This window comes from Xyrauchen texanus, chromosome 41, assembly GCF_025860055.1.
Source record: "Xyrauchen texanus isolate HMW12.3.18 chromosome 41, RBS_HiC_50CHRs, whole genome shotgun sequence".
NCBI lineage: Eukaryota > Metazoa > Chordata > Actinopteri > Cypriniformes > Catostomidae > Xyrauchen > Xyrauchen texanus.
The window spans coordinates 6,177,004-6,193,264 of NC_068316.1; the positions used below are offsets into that span (position 1 = coordinate 6,177,004).

General features: G+C 35.8%; 1 protein-coding gene across 1 annotated transcript; it reads left to right on the top strand.

The window, feature by feature from the left end:
- The first annotated feature begins 1,892 nt into the window (after positions 1-1,892).
- Positions 1,893-15,761, top strand: rmc1 (regulator of MON1-CCZ1). The gene is made up of 20 exons (XM_052113314.1): positions 1,893-2,130; positions 2,790-2,866; positions 2,957-3,041; positions 3,149-3,205; positions 3,286-3,372; positions 3,484-3,624; positions 3,764-3,867; positions 3,977-4,066; positions 4,208-4,313; positions 5,425-5,533; positions 5,699-5,743; positions 5,825-5,878; positions 5,964-6,092; positions 6,356-6,462; positions 7,862-7,981; positions 8,316-8,393; positions 10,670-10,774; positions 11,116-11,184; positions 13,087-13,312; positions 13,513-15,761. The coding sequence occupies exons 1-20, from the start codon at positions 2,032-2,034 to the stop codon at positions 13,590-13,592; spliced, it is 1,968 nt and encodes a 655-aa protein (XP_051969274.1). The 5' UTR covers positions 1,893-2,031; the 3' UTR covers positions 13,593-15,761.
- The last annotated feature ends 500 nt before the right edge of the window (positions 15,762-16,261 follow it).

Here is a 16,261-nt window from a genome sequence, read left to right on the forward strand (position 1 = left end):
CCCCTTGAAACCATGCACAAGGATTGAGACACCAGCAGAATGGTTAGAACCATGACTAAAGTGAGCAACATTACCCCATTGAGCTTTCCAGAACCCTGTATCAGAGTCACAAGAGTGCGTTTCCTGTAATAAAATCAAGTCAGCTTCAGACCTTTTACAGAATAAAAATAATGCTTTCCTCTTTGTTAAGTCCCGAATACCTCTCACATTTAAAGACAAGACGTTAAGACGTTTAAACAAAAAGTCCATAAAGGAACAGGGATATAGAACAGAAATTACCTGAAAGTGCTATTGAACGCAAAAAGTATGCAAGGACCTAAGAAGGTGATGATAACCTGCCTTAAAATAGCAAGAACCTTGTTGTAGCCTACACATAGCCGTCAACTTAGAATCAAGAACGTTCGAGACGGCTGCACTTATAGTAAATGAAACTAACATGATCTCATTTAAAGTCCAACAAGGAGATCATATATATTTGTATGAAAAAATAAATAAACAAAGTAAAATCTGTTACGGTAGCATTAGTATTAAGTGCTCAACCATCTCAACCTGTAATGAGCGCAGGCAAAGTGTTCATGCCTGCCTATGGCTACAACAAAAAGGAAGATTAATCCAAGTCTAAACGACATGGTAGCCTGGCTACATACATTGTATTAAATCTCCAAAACAAAATAGACCATTTAAGTTATTTTCCAAAAATGCCACATGAACAGTGGGCTTGTGTACTTTAATACCTTTGGTAAAAGAAAAAGCTCAGCCAACGAGGCTATTCCGGACAGTTAATAACTTTTCCATTGATGACAGCCAAAGCACCACGGAATGAAGCCTTTTTCCCTTCATCACGCGCCTTCTTGATCAAAGGCCAGAGCTTCTCCCGAGCCGCTCTGTCCTCCGGAGAAAGAGCTTCGGTAATCCTGAGACGATTCTCTTGCAAATACTGAGAGTTTTTAGCTTCTTTCCAGACGGCATCACGAAGGCGACGCAAGGCAAACAAAACTATAGTTGATCTCGCAGCGCCGTCATCTCTCAGTTTCCCCACGCGATGGACGATGTCAATGCCTTGTTTCAAGTCTTCACGAAGCTTTGGTGCCATTTTCCCAAGGATGTCGATTATCTTGCCTCTGATGTCTTCATCTCTTGACTCCCTTACGCCGTGCATCTTAAGCGACCACCTTCTGCTGTAGCGTTGACACTCAGCAACAGCTTCTCTCAAGTGCTTATTTTCTTCTTGGAGCTTTGTATTGGCAACTTTCATTTTCTCCAGTGTTTGCTTGTGTTGTTGAACATCCAGTGACAGCTGTTTGACAGTTGTTGTCAGCTCCTCAACCCGTTTGGAAGTAGCTTCAGTAGTTATGCCTATAGCAGAGACTCTCCGGAGTGTTTCATCCTGCTTGCTGGTCATGGCTCGTATCGCCTCCATGAGTTCAGCATTAGCCGTCTCCCAGCTTCGCCCACCTGATTGAGATTCACGAATCCTTTTCTTGGCAGGCTTCTCTGGTGTCTCCACCGCCAAAATGGGAAATGAATCGGTGTCTGACAAAGGCTCTGGGGTGGCTTCATCCCAGCGCATTTCGTCCCCACTCAAAGGATTCTGGGCTACCGACTCTTGAGACTGGTTATCTTCCATGTTTAGCGACACGTGTTGAGAAATCGTTAACCTTTCAGAGTTCCTCTTTTCCTTTTTAGACTTGGGCATTCGTGGTAGCCTACAATTACTACGTCTTTTTTTTTTTTTTTTCTTCTTAAGGTTCTGCCATCAAATTATTTTAAAAAAAAATGGCAGTAATATCATAAACCCTTCGAAATTGCTCGCAAAGCGACAAGCACACGTCCTCCTACAACGCTGCCATCTTGGGAGCCTCATTTTCCGTCTTATCTGGCTCAAATCATTGCGTCGCATGACGTCAGAACACGCGACCGAATGAGTATCACATGACTGTCTCACGTTGACGGATACGGAAGTAGCAACGCCATCTATAATAAAAACAAAATAGTTGCGAAATAAAAGTTCTTATTTATTTACGAAACGAAATGAGTGACGAATATTATCTCGAGCTAAGCGATAACCCCGTTCAGTTTGAGAACGCGTCGAGTGTTAATAATGTGTTTTTCGACGAGGCGAACAAGCAGGTGAGGACACATTTGAAACATGAACTGTGATATGATAATATAAATGTATGTGAGGACCTTGCCTCTCAACTAAGTGATCTGCACTACCCAGACAACATTTTGGGGCATCATAGAATCCCTTTCACGCATATGATACCAGAAAATGTTGTCTAGTTAGGCAGCTCACAGGAATTTTTTTTTTTTTACATAATCAATGTCGCTGGTGTAGAATATTTAATGTCATTATATGAATTAATATACCCCCCCCCCCCCAAAAAAAAAAACTCGTCAACAGATGATTACTGTTGCATTAGTGTTACAGTCAACAATGGTTTCATTAAGTGCATACAGATTAACTTGAATCATAGAACTAGATCCATTAATGTTAACTATGTGCATTAATTATCTATCATATGTCTTAGTTATTTGTAATTAAATTCTGTTATATGCTGAATGATTGTTAAGTTAATTTGCAGTGGTATTTATATGGTACAGGAAGGACTTACCATGGTACTACCATGGAACATGTCCAAAAAACATGGTACATTTTGGTACTTTTTGTTCGGGCAATACATATCACTCTTTATCTGTTTTGTGAATTACTCACATTATCCCCTCCTTTTTGTATGCTTGTCATCTGTCATGATATTAATTGAATAAATCCTATTTTCTGATGTAAGGTGTTTGCTGTGCGATCTGGTGGGGCCACAGGCGTTGTGGTTAAAGGACCAGATGACAAAAGCTCTGTGGCTTTCAGGTAAATCAACTAGTATTCTTGTGTTTATATTCTATTATGAATCCAGACATATGCAAATATTCTCAAATGTGATTCTGCTTTGCTTTACAGAATGGATGACAAAGGTGAAGTGAAGTGTATAAAATTCTCCTTGAGGAACAAAATTTTAGCTGTGCAGCGCACTTTAAAATCAGTTGTAAGTGTCATTGGTGATTGCTGTTGCAATAGACGCAGTAGCAACAATTGCACAAAGGTTCTTTTTAAAAAATAAAAAATAAACATTTGTTTTGTTTTGTTTTTCAGGATTTCATAAACTTTATTCCTGACTATCCGCACATAGAATTCTCCCATGAGTGCAAGGTATGTCCCCAAACCAATATAAACATCAATGCCCTTTACATCAGCGTTTTAAATTGTCATTTTTAATTTACAAAACACAGATGAAGAATGCCAGTATTCTTGGGTTTTGTTGGACCAACTGGAATGAAATTGTGTTCATCACCGACCAGGGAATAGAATTCTATCAGGTGTGATTACACCTTTATATGATCACATCTGTTAATAAACAGATTTATTTATTTTTAATAATACAAGCCATTTTCATTACCAATGTTAATACATTTTTCGTCTCCATTAAGGTACTTCCTGATAAACGGACCGTGAAGCTCTTAAAGAGTCAGAACATCAACGTGAACTGGTACATGTATTGCCCAGAGACAGCTGTGCTTCTCCTTTCCACAACTGTACAAGGCAATGTTTTACAGCCATTTGCTTTCAAGGTGTGTTCATCCAGAGAGGGAGAGTACTGGTACTTTTATGCATAAATTATAAAAACGTGTGGACATTTTATAGTTCTGTGCAAGCAGATTATGTCTGAGTCTGCTTACTATACTAATTGTCCTTATGTATTTTCTACAGAGTGCAACCATGTCAAAGATGTCCAAGTTTGAGATTGAGCTGCCAGCGGTGCCCAAACCAGCCAAACTTAGCCTTTCTGAACGAGACATCGCCGTGGCAACAATGTACGATATTTGTGAACCACATGAGTGTACAGGTATCCTAATTGTACTGCAAATGTCCATTCCATTTCAATCTCTTCTCTACCCTTTTTGTTTATTTTTTTTTTTTTAGCTATGATCAGCTGTATGTGATGTATCTAAAGCATCATTCCAGAACCACTAACAGCCCAGGAGCAGAGGTAGTCCTGTATCATTTACCCAGGTGAGATCATCCAGCTCCAAACTGAGCTAAACAGAAATCTTGTTGTACTGTTGTGATAAGGAAATTACTTGAATAAAAGCCTTACCTAATCTTTTAAATTACGTAAAAAAAAAATCCTGTATCTGGTTCATATCACTGTAGAGAAGGCACCTGTAAGAAGACTCATGTGCTCAAACTGAACACCACAGGCAAGTTTGCCTTGAATGTTGTTGATAACCTAGTTGTGGTGCATCATCAAAGCCCTCAGGTGAGTTTAACAACCATTGAACGCTTTTAATCACATGATATTGACATACACAGAGCATAATTCATTCAGAGTCTTAAGTGGTTGATCGAAATGGGATTCAAATACCGATATCTATAATACAGGTTGGCCGATATACATGCCGATAAACATAATACAATTTAACACCATCAAATACGATGTACACAACATTCCTAAAGTGAACCAAACACTTATTTTACTTAAATTGACTTTGCTTAAACTTGAAAAGGAAAAACCTTGATAAAAGAAAGTTTTGACTATCCATTGACAAATCTATTGGTAGATTTTGGAACTGAAGGTTAACACTTTAGATCGACCAAATGAACAGTTATCACAGCCGATAATCGCTAAGTGGCTAAACATTTTCTGATTAATCGACCTGGCCGATATATCGGTCTGTCACTACTTATAATTGTTCTCGCATCTCATGATTTTGTAAAATGAATAAAAGGTAGACTGTGACAATAAAGTGATTTGATGGATCACTTTAAATAATGAATAAAAGGTAGACAGTGACAATAAAGTGATTTGATTTGATTTGATTTGATAAATCGGTTTTACCAAATAATCGCTTTCGATAATTGCTTTTTGCAGCTATTTATTTTTTTAGTTGAGGTGGTTTGGGCATCTGGGCGCCTCCCTTGGGAAGTGTTTCAGGCACGTCCAGCTGGGAGGAGGCCTCGGGGAAGACCCAGGACTAAGTGGAGAGAATACATCTCCACACTGGCCTGGGAACACCTCGGGGTCCCCCAGTCAGAGCTGGTTAATGTGGCTCTTGATAGGGAAGTTTGGGGCCCCCTGCTGGAGCTGCTGCCCCCTCGACCCGACTTTGGATAATTACATGTTCCTTTTCGTACATTTTGAATAGCTTGGTTCTGCATTGTAACAGCAGCCTCTAGAGGTGAAATTAAAACAATAACTGACACCTCGTGGGGATTTGCTGTATTTAAATCTTTTATCATTGACAACATTATCCTTATTTTTTATCTTATCTTTTATCTAAAAATAAATGCACAGTCTCTTTTTGGTAAGCATGTGTAAAATAAACACCTGTTCTTATCTGTACCTTGTTTTGTGTCTTTTCTCATTGTAGACGTCACTCATCTTTGATATTAAACTGAGAGAGTCAGACGGTTCTGTAAACACTCATCAGCCTGTGCTTCCTGCTCGATCCATCAACCCTTTCAAGATCCCTCTAACAGGTGAGAAATTCCGGTCAATAAACTTAATTAATATAGAAAGAGACACCACACTTTTGGAGATAATCTGTAGCATTATGAAGGCTTACCTGTTTGACTTCTGGTCTTTGTGACTCTTGAGAGTGTAGGGAATGTGACCTTTTTTTTTTCTTCCCCACACCCTTACAGGACCTGCAGCTGCTCCGAGTCAGGCCCCTGTGCCCTGTGAACTTTGTATCCTTATGTAGGGACTGTCAACGCAGACTTTTTCATTTGAATTGTACTATATTTGCTTGTCTTTCCTTAATATTCAAGACTCATCTTCTTGGAGTGTCTTTCAACCAGATATCATAATCAGTGCCAGTGAAGGTGCGTAACCAAACTAATAAATCACATATAAAACACATAGTATGATTGAAAACCATTCATTAATGTTGTGTTCTTTGTCTATCAGGTTATCTGTGGTACCTCCAGGTGAAATTGCAGCCCACTCTGAATCTTCTACAAGATAAAGGCAAACTCATGGACTTCCTGTTACGCAGACGAGACTGCAAAATGGTTATCTTGTCTGTGTGTTCACAAAGTAAGACCAATTTACAACAAACATGATGTCAGCAATAGTTTTATCTCAAATTGTTTTAACCAGATGTCCTATATGCGGCAGTATTTTTTTTCATGTTGTCCTAAAGGCCTAAATATATGTGTATATATATATATATATCCAGGTAACTTTGCCCATTCAAATCAAATTAAGACCCGTTTCATACATTTTATAGCTTGATACAGTGGCACATGATGTTTTAGATGTAATGTTGATATTTAATGACTGAATGTTCTGATTTTCAGTGCTTGTAGGGGGAGATAAAGGGAACCTGTCAGTGGTGGCAACAGTGTTTGATAAACTTAACCAAGTGTACAAAGAATACCTGGATGCAGAGCAAGCATACACTGCAGTCAGTATTTATTCTTTCAATTTGTATAATGCTCCTGCATTAATGCATATTTTACATAATGTTTTCCTCTTTAAAAAAGGTTTACTCCTTAAAGGAATAGTTCACCCCCCAAAAAAAAATTCTCTCATCATTTACCCTCATGACGTCCCAGAAGTTTATTACTTTTTAGATTTTTAGAAGAATATTTCAGCTCTGTAGATCAATACAATGCAAGTGACGCTCTAAAAAACACATAGGTCAGCATAAAAGTAATCCATATGATTCCAGTGATTAAATCCATGTCTTCAGAAGTGATATGATAGGTGTGGGTGAGAAACAGATCAATATTTAACCTCTCTGCCCAGTGGCATGGCGCCAGGGGCATATGCATGAATAATGTGAATCACCAAAAACAAAAGAAGAAAAATGTGGTAGTTAAAGTTGAGATTGACTGAGAAGGGAAGAGAATTTAAAGTCAAAATTTACTTAAATATTTATCTGTTTCTCATCCACACCTATAAAGTAGCTTCTTTGATTTATCCACTGGAGTCATTTACATTTTACATTTATGCATTTGGCAGACGCTTTTATCCAAAGCGACTTACAGTGCAATTATTACAGGGACAATCCCCCTGGAACAACCTGGAGTTAAGTGCCTTGCTCAAGGACACAATGGTGGTGGCCATGGGGTTAGAACCAGTGACCATCTGATTAACAGCCCTGTGCTTTAGCCACTACGCCACCACCACTCCAAATCCACATCCGTCATGTGGATTACTTTTATTCTGACCTATGTGTTTTTGGGAGCTTCAAAATTTTGGCACTCATGTACTTGCGTTGTATGGACAAAAATAGCTGAGAATTTGCTGAGGAAAGAAAGTCATACACATCTGAGATGGCATGAGGGTGAGTAAATGATGAGAAGAATTTAGATGGTGAACAATTCCTTTAAGAAATTAATTCAAATTTTTAAATGTATGTATAAAATCATGAGCACTCACTTGAGATGAAGACTTACTGTATCAATAACCTTATAAAAGCTGTTTTATTCTTCATGAAGAGGGTCCCCTCATTAGGGTGACCATGTAAGGATCACATGACCAACAAAAACTACTACTTTAATCTCAGCAACCCCCTATTATTCCACAATTTCTCTCTTTACTTTCACAAATCATAGCTGACTGTGAATAGTGAATTTCTACAATGGCATTGGTAAAAAAAAAAAAACTATTGAATTTGAATGGTGCTGCATCCAAGCCCCTAGGTATCAGTAGTCCAAGATGACATAAAAACAAAAAATACTGAATGCACCTTTAATATTTTGTTAATAGAAAGTTTTTAAGTTAAAGAATTTCTTAAGTTGCATAAAAATATCTTTGTTTTATATTATGATTAAGCTTGTTTTATTCATTTTTCCAAGGCAATGGAATCTGGGCCCAGTCGCTCCAGCAATTCCTATAAAAGGCCTGTCCGGACACAGGCAGTGATAGACCAGTCCGACATGTACACACATGTGCTCTCCGACTTCACTGAGAAGAAGGTGAACAACAATTTTGTTACTTTTCGCTTTAGTTGATTTAGTTAATGATTTTCTTTTAATAAATTATAAATAAAAAGTGTAATAAATAAATTAAAATAAAGAGTTATAAGGTTCTGTATAAGGTTCTATTTGTTAACATTAGTTAATGCATTAATGCAACAAAAATATGTTAATATATGTTGATATTAACATTAACCCAGATAAATAAATGCTGAACAAGTGTTGTTCATTGTTAGTTCACATTATCTAATGTTGTTAAAATACAACCTTATTTTTAAGTGTTACAGTTATTTTGTTTATAATTATAACACTATGAATTGTCTTCCTTTTACAGGGCATGAACCATAAATTTATCATCGCAGTCCTCATGGAATACATTCGCTCCCTAAACCAGTTTCAGATTCCTGTCCAGGTACAATAGCACTGGTGCACAGTTCTTTTAAGAAATCACAATTGTAACCTTTTAATTTTTCATCCATTTTGATATCTGGATTATAATGCAGAGACACAAGCTTTTCAGTTCACATATTTTGAAGTATCTGCAACATAGCCACTCTTCTAAATGTTCCTAAACAATAAACAGAGTTGGCAGATACATATGTTGGTGTGTTGCATTGCATTTGATCTATTCAAACATCTGAAATATTCATTTCATGCATAAGCTCTGGGATCAATGTAAATCCCAGGTTAACCTTAAACTGACACAGGTGCTGGGGCTTGTTGGATGTTTTGCTAGGCAGAGCAGTTGCATACAGTTGAAGTCAGAAGTTTACATATACTTATGTTGAAGTCATTGAAAGTCATTTTTTAACCACTCCACAGATTTAATATTAGCAAACTATAGTTTTGGCAAGTTGTTTAGGACATCAACTTTGTGCATGACACAAGAAATTTTTCCAGGATTTGTTTACATACAGATTGTTTCACTTATTGACTATATCACAATTTCAGTGGACCAGAAGTTTACATACACTAAGTTAACTGTGCCTTTAAGCAGCTTGGAAAATTCCAGAAAATTATGTCAATCCTTTAGACAATTAGCTTCTGATTGGGGGTGTGGAGATGTATTTTAAGGCCTACTTTCAAACACAGTGCTCTTTACTTGACATCATGGGAAAATCAAAAGAAATCAGCCAAAAATAAATTGTGGACCTCCACAAGTCTGGTTCATTCTTGGAAGCAATTTCCAAATGCCTGAAGATACCACATTCATCTGTATAAACAATAGTATACAAATATAAACACCATGGGACCACGCAGCCATCATACCAGTCAGGAAGGAGACGCATTCTGTCTCCTAGAGATGAACGTAGTTTTGTGCGAAAAGTGCAAATCAATCTCAGAACAACAGCACAGGACCTTGTAAAGATGCTGGAGGAAACAGAAAAACTAGTCCTGTATCGACATAACCTGAAAGGCTGTTTAACAAGGAAGAAGCCACTGCTCCAAAACTGCCATAAAAAAGCCAGACTACAGTTTGCAAGTGCACATGGGGACAAAGATCTTACTTTTTTGGAGAAATGTCCTCTTGTCTGATGAAATATTGAACTGTTTGGCCATAATGACCATCATTATTTTTGGAGGAAAAAGGGTGATGCTTGTAAGCTGAAGAACAGCATCCCACCCGTGAAGCATGGGGGTGGCAGCATCATGTTGTGGGGGTGTTTTGCTGCAGGAGGGACTGGTGCACTTTACAAAATAGATGGCATCATGAGGAAGGAAAATGATGTGGATATATTCAAGACATCAGCCATGAAGTTAAAGCGCTGTCGTAAATGGGTCTTCCAAATGGACAATGACCCCAAGAACTCCAAAGTTGTGGCAAAATGGCTTATGCCAGCAAATACTAACAAAGTGTATGTAAACTTCTGACCCACTGGGGATGTGATAGCTGAAATAATTAATTCTCTCTAATATTATTCTGATATTTCACATTCTTAAAATAAAGTAGCAATCCTAACTGACCTAAGACGGAATGTTTTCTACGATTAAATGTCAGGACTTAAAACTGAGCTTAAATGTATTTGGCTAAGGTGTATTTAAACTTCTGACTTCAACTGTAGATACATTTTGCTTTCAGTCCCAAGTAATGATGATAATCTTTGTTGTGGCCTCCAGTGTAGCACTTCAACACATTTGTTTTGATTGGGGGCATTCCATAAACAAAGCCTCTGATTAAAATATTTACATGTATTATAAAGTGCATATTGTATTTTGGTTGTTACTTGGTTGCTTTTCATTTAGAAGTCATTTTGCATCCAAAATTACTTAAGGGTAAACTTTCTTCAGCCACAGTCCCCCCCTGGAATGACCTTGTCTTGCATAAATGCATCAATCTGACAATAATTCATGCGTCATTTGCAGAATTTAGTAATCATTCATAATTACTACAATAATACATCATATATTATGCATTAATTTCTGGTCTAAATTCTTGACCTAGTTTTAGTTCACACTGAACCAAAAATGACATAACTGATTGTTTTGAATAGTATAAAATAGTCATTCTGAATTGTGTTCAAAGAATCAAAATTTAAGTTTTCCATTTCAATGTTCTGAGAAAATATTTATACCCTTACGACTTGTGAATTGTATTGTAATGTATTGTTTTGTATTTGGCGTTTATCATTTATCATTTTTCTGTCATGTTGTATCAAGTTCAGATTTTTTTTTATTTCCTCTGTCCAGCACTACTTGTATGAGCTGGTTATCAAAACTCTGGTCCAGCACAATCTCTTCTACATGCTTCACCAGTTCCTGCAGTATCACGTCCTGAGTGACTCCAAACCACTGGTGAGATTGTTTACAGTTCAATGTAAATTCCATTCTTATTACAAACCTTCTGAGTTACAAAATACTTGAAGTTATCGTGTGATATTAGAAAAGTTAAAGCTAATTATCGGTAGAGTTGGGCAAATCTGCATCAAACCATGGTGAAACTCAACACTGTTTATTTTGTTTATTGTTTATTTTCACACTGTCTTTGATAGGAAAATGTTTGTTTCTTCATGCATATAATTTACCATGGGCTCAGTTACAAACTGAGTTGTAATGTACTCTGCATGAGTAAATCACGTCTTATTGATGTAATGGCTGTAAAGTCAAATGTCTTCACATGTGCTCTTCTGTTGTAGGCCTGTCTTCTGCTGTCTCTAGAGAGTACCTATCCACCTGCTCATCAGCTTTCTCTAGATATGCTCAAGGTAAACAAAAGTGCTTCTCAACCTTTTTGACTACAAGGCCCCCCAATGCCTAATAACCTTTTATATATTTTCTGGCCTACATTTTAATTTTTAGTGCTTTTTAGAATTGTTATTAATGTAGATTATTTTTAGTCATCTTGAGTCCTCCTTGGAAGCTTGCTGAGCCACCTTGGTTAAAAAAAAATTAAACTTTACTCTTACATGTGTGTTGAATGCAGAATACTTTGGGCTCTTTTTTTCGTGAGTTAGCAAAGCGCAGTGCTACGCGCTACGACGCAACGCAATTTTCGTGACAGCGCTAATTTTTCATACCAGCACAAGTGGCTGTGGGTAGGAGTGTTTGCGCTACTGTGGGTGTGGGCATCCAAACTGTGGGTGTATTGTATGTAAATGTGCAATTTGCTGTTTTCCTGAGAAATTAGTTGTTATGCTAAGACGTTTTAAATACCGTGTGTTATCTCAGCGCAAAGTCCAAATTCAGTTCCTGCATTTGCAGTTTGGATATTCCACTAGCAGGTAGTCATAAAGTTCATGTCCAAATTCTTAAAATACTGTGGAACATTAAATTAAGTCCCTGGTTGTGTTCAAACTAAAGGTCAGTTTTTTGCTATTATTATACTTTATATTTACAATTGTATTTATGATTAATTTATATTGGTATTTTTTGGTTCATTTCTGTCATTTGAATTTAGAAATATATTTGGTTGAATTTTCTTGTGTTTCAGTAAATTAATTTTTTTTCCATAATCGACCAGTAGAAGTGAAGTACGTTCTGATACAATCACTGTTAACACTAAATCAAAATGAGTGATTATACTTACATTCTCTGTAATTAAACGGAGTATGACGAGGATACCCTTTTCTATGTGTTTAAAAGGATTGGTCACTGTCATATAAATATGCCTGACATTAATCAAGGATGCAGTTAATGCACATACAAAAGTTAGTCCATATTTCTATTCTTCTAATTCATTGCATACAGTCCATTTATAATACCAACTTCTTATGAATGTGCTGTCTTTGTTTATATCGCTTGTGCTTGAGGGAATTAACTATATAATATGATGCAGACGTACCGGAGAAGAAACTCAGAATTAAGTTGTTAAATGCTTGCTCTATTTCGCCAAACCCCCTTGCGTGTAGACTTAGCGCATGCTTGTATGAAAATACCAAAACTTCATGGCCACTGACTTTATGCTTATGAATTAAAACGTTGTGCTGCTCTTAATATAGGGCCCTTAAAATCTGTGCATTTAATGTTTTGGCCATATAATCTTTTGATTCTGTCATGTGTTGTTCCTTTTAATCTTTAAGCTAAGACAAAGATTTTGAAAAATAAATGAGTAAAGTTTTAACATTATGAGGTTAAAGTATTAATATTTGGATAATAAAAGTTGAAATTATTAGAATCAACTTGTAGCATTATGAGAACCCAAAGTGATGTGGTGGAGAACAGCACTTGTTGCCATTTCAGATTGCACAAAAGAGACAATTTCCTGAATGTCTGGTTCATTTTCCTGAATACAATTTTCACAAAAAAGAAAAAAAAGAAAAGCATTTTTCTGGTTTTGGATGCATTTGATAACTCTATGCAGATGCACCAAAAGACCAAGGGTTATGGAAGGATATTAATAATAAAAGTGTATGTAAACTTCTGACCCACTGGGAATGTGATGAAAGAAATAAAAACTGAAATAAATATTGCTCTCTACTATTATCCTGACATTTCACATTCTTAAAATAAAGTAATGATCTTACTGGCCTAAGACAGGGAATGTTTTCTACGATTAAATGTCAGGAATTGTGAAAATGTTTAAATGTATTTGGCTAAGGTGTTTATAAAGTTCTGACTTCAACTGTATGTATATATATATATATATTTGTGTGTGTGTGTTGTGACAGAGGCTCTCCACCGCTAATGATGAGATCGTGGAGGTTCTTCTGTCCAAGCAGCAGGTTCTTGGTGCTCTGCGTTTCATTCGGAGCGTTGGTGGCCACGACAACGTCTCAGCTCGAAAATTTCTGGATGCTGCACGGCAGACAAGCGACACAATGTTGTTTTATACAATCTTCCGCTTCTTTGAGCAGAGGAACATGAGATTACGTGGTAATCCTGGATTTAACCAAGGTACGTCAACGTGGTACGACATTTCCCTAGAGTCCATGTTCACATGGGTTAAAATGTACAAGAGTAGAAGTATCCTTAATTGACATGATTGGAATAAAAAATTACATTTAATCCAACAAAAGCAGCACTACATTACCACATTGCCTCCACACATGATGTTCCATGAGTGGACTTTTTCTTACATCATCTTTCTATTTCAGGAGAACATTGTGAGGAGCATGTGACCTTCTTTAAACAAGTGTTTGGAGAGAACGCCTTGATGAAAACAGCCACCGTATGAAAAACAAAGGAATGAAAGGTCGTCCTGACGGATCAATTGATGGTTTGGCCCTGGAAGAAACTGAATAACAATGACTATCAAAATGTGAAGCTTTCATTTACAAACACTAGAATGAATCCAGTTTTAGTATCTTTTAGAAGAGATTGTGAACTTCTTTGAAACTTAAAGTCTCTGTGCGCTTCAACGTTAACGTGTGCAAAACAATAGGTCTACAGTGACAGCAGTTATAAATTGGGCTTAGAATGCACAAAAACTAATATCGCCAATATTAATTAAGCCTTTGCTTTGGCCACATCACAACATAGTGCTCAATTTCTGTATGTGAATGTTGATTATGTATATATTTAAAAAAAGAAATGTCTAACTTTTACAATATAATAAATATTAAGTTAATAATGAATGTTAATATTATTTGCATTGCAAGTTTATTATACACAGCTTTTTCAACTTACAACAAAAGAAAGTTACAGGATACTGGAGCAAATCAAGGCAATTATTTGAAACTCAACAATAATCTTTTGGTATAATGATAATCCTTAGAAATGCATCAACAGAACCACCAACAGATCTTTTAGAATTGGTAATTATGTTTATTTATGCTATTTGAAACTTGCTGCTGCATTCAGTCCAATTTCACTTCCTTTGGCTTTTTTCAAATTGTTTCATTTAATAACACTGCAATGTAACAAAGCATCCATAAAGAATTAAAGCATAATTACATTCCTAAATTCTTACAGGTAGTGTCAGACAAGTGGATTGACATTCACAGGTGCCTTATACAGAGAAGTACAGTATACTTGTGCTACTTTACATACTAAATTGATGCTAATGCCTTTTTTATATCACATTGAATGCAAAATCAAAGGTCATTTTATTTGCATTTAAAGGCAGTGTTATTGAATAGTGTTAAAGACAGTTTTGAATGGTTCTGGTGTGTGACAAATTTATTTTTAAAAGTGCATTATTATTAGAATTTATTATCTAAAAGATACAAAGTCTTTGCAGGACACTATCCAAATGTCAACGTATCCAAAAATGTGATTTTTGAGTACTTGTTGAAAATATTCAGCATTTTCCTTGCATTTCATAATTCAATGCCTTGTTAAAATCTGTGTGGCTGACATATTTTAAGTAACTTCGTAAGAACCTTCAATAACCTTCCAGTTAAAACCTGCAGGAGTTATAAAGAGTCATAATGGCCTGTTCTTTCAATTCTGACATTTAAAGTAGTTTGTCTGAGAAGTGTACACTTGCAGGGAACAAAAAACAAGCAGTCTGATTTGTCATCAGCTCTATTATGCAGAATGATAAAAAAAGTATTTAAGGGACTTTTAGGTAAAAATGCAACATCAAAAAGGACTTTTGGCCTCTGTTGTTTTGTTTTAATTAGTGTAATGTATCAAAGCTCCAGTTAGTGAATTATTAAAAACAAATGCATATGGTTGTCACCAGTCATTTAAAAAAATATTTTTGTGGTTCAGATCATCCACTAAGTGCAGTCCAACGCTGTCAAATGTAAGACCAGCAAATACTTGATTTATAGTCCACACAATACATAAACTATACTATAAATTAAGAATTTGCTCAATGTATTTTAGATTTTTTTGACAATTGTTTTTTCTACTGTAGATATGACAGTATGCAGTATAACAGTGTATTCTTAAACTGAGAAAATCCTATTCTTTCATAGGCAGTTATTATGGTACAATTGTCAAGAATACCTATTATAAAAGAAACCAAACATTTTTAAATTATGCCTGTTGGGCCTTTTTTTGTTATTCTGCTTTAATTAAGTTCTTCTATTTTTAAAGACAACCTTGATCAAAAGCAAAAAAGACTTATTATTATTTCTGTTCTGTTTTCCAGCAAACATGTAAACATCCTTTAAACAAGTAATTTTTCATAAGCAAAATGACGCTAGATATTAAGTTTTGTTATTAAAAGTTTGTGAGGTTTTGCCTTTGAAATTAGTTCTTTTATTATTATTATTATTATTATTATTTGTATTATTATCTCATTGGAAAATATTTTTTTCTTGTTTTAAGCATAAACACCATTAAGCAATTCTCAGTTAAGCTCAACTGACATATTGTTGATTTACCACAACCATTTTTATTTTTTTTTAAATCGACTTCGAAAAATCGGTTACAGTGAGGCACTTACAATGGAAGTCAATGGGGGCACTTACAATGGAAGTCAATGGGGACAATATTTGAAGGGTTTAAATTCAGAAATGCAAGCTTTTAATTTTATGAAAGCACTTTCATTCTGTTAAAACTAATGTATTATTTGAATTGTAAAGTTGTTTAATTCATTGATTTTTGAGGGATTACAGGATTTACAGCATTATATCATCATGGCAACAAAGTTGTAAAATTAGATATAACTTAACACGAAAAGGGTTAGTAAGCATTTTTATCACACTAAAATCATGTCATCATACAGATTTGTTTACGTCTTGTGTCTATACTTTTTAAACATTTACGGAATGCCCCATTGACTTGATTGTAAGTGCTTCACTGTAACCCTGATTTGTTCTTTTATTTTTTAATAAGCGAGGCCAAATTATTTTGTTGTGGTAATCAACATTATGCCACAAATGCTGTCGATTGAGCTTATCTTTTGTATATAACCCAGAATATATTTTTGTGCTTTGCAGTTTATGGCTC

What these genes read in the sequence shown, in the direction of transcription:
- rmc1 (XM_052113314.1), top strand. Translation starts at nt 2,032, where the DNA reads ATGAGTGACGAATATTATCTCGAGCTAAGCGATAACCCCGTTCAGTTT. An exon ending in CAGAGCAAGCATACACTGCA is followed by an intron (nt 6,463 to 7,861) that starts GTCAGTATTTAT and finishes CATTTTTCCAAG; the next exon opens with GCAATGGAATCTGGGCCCAG. An exon ending in AGTTTCAGATTCCTGTCCAG is followed by an intron (nt 8,394 to 10,669) that starts GTACAATAGCAC and finishes TCCTCTGTCCAG; the next exon opens with CACTACTTGTATGAGCTGGT.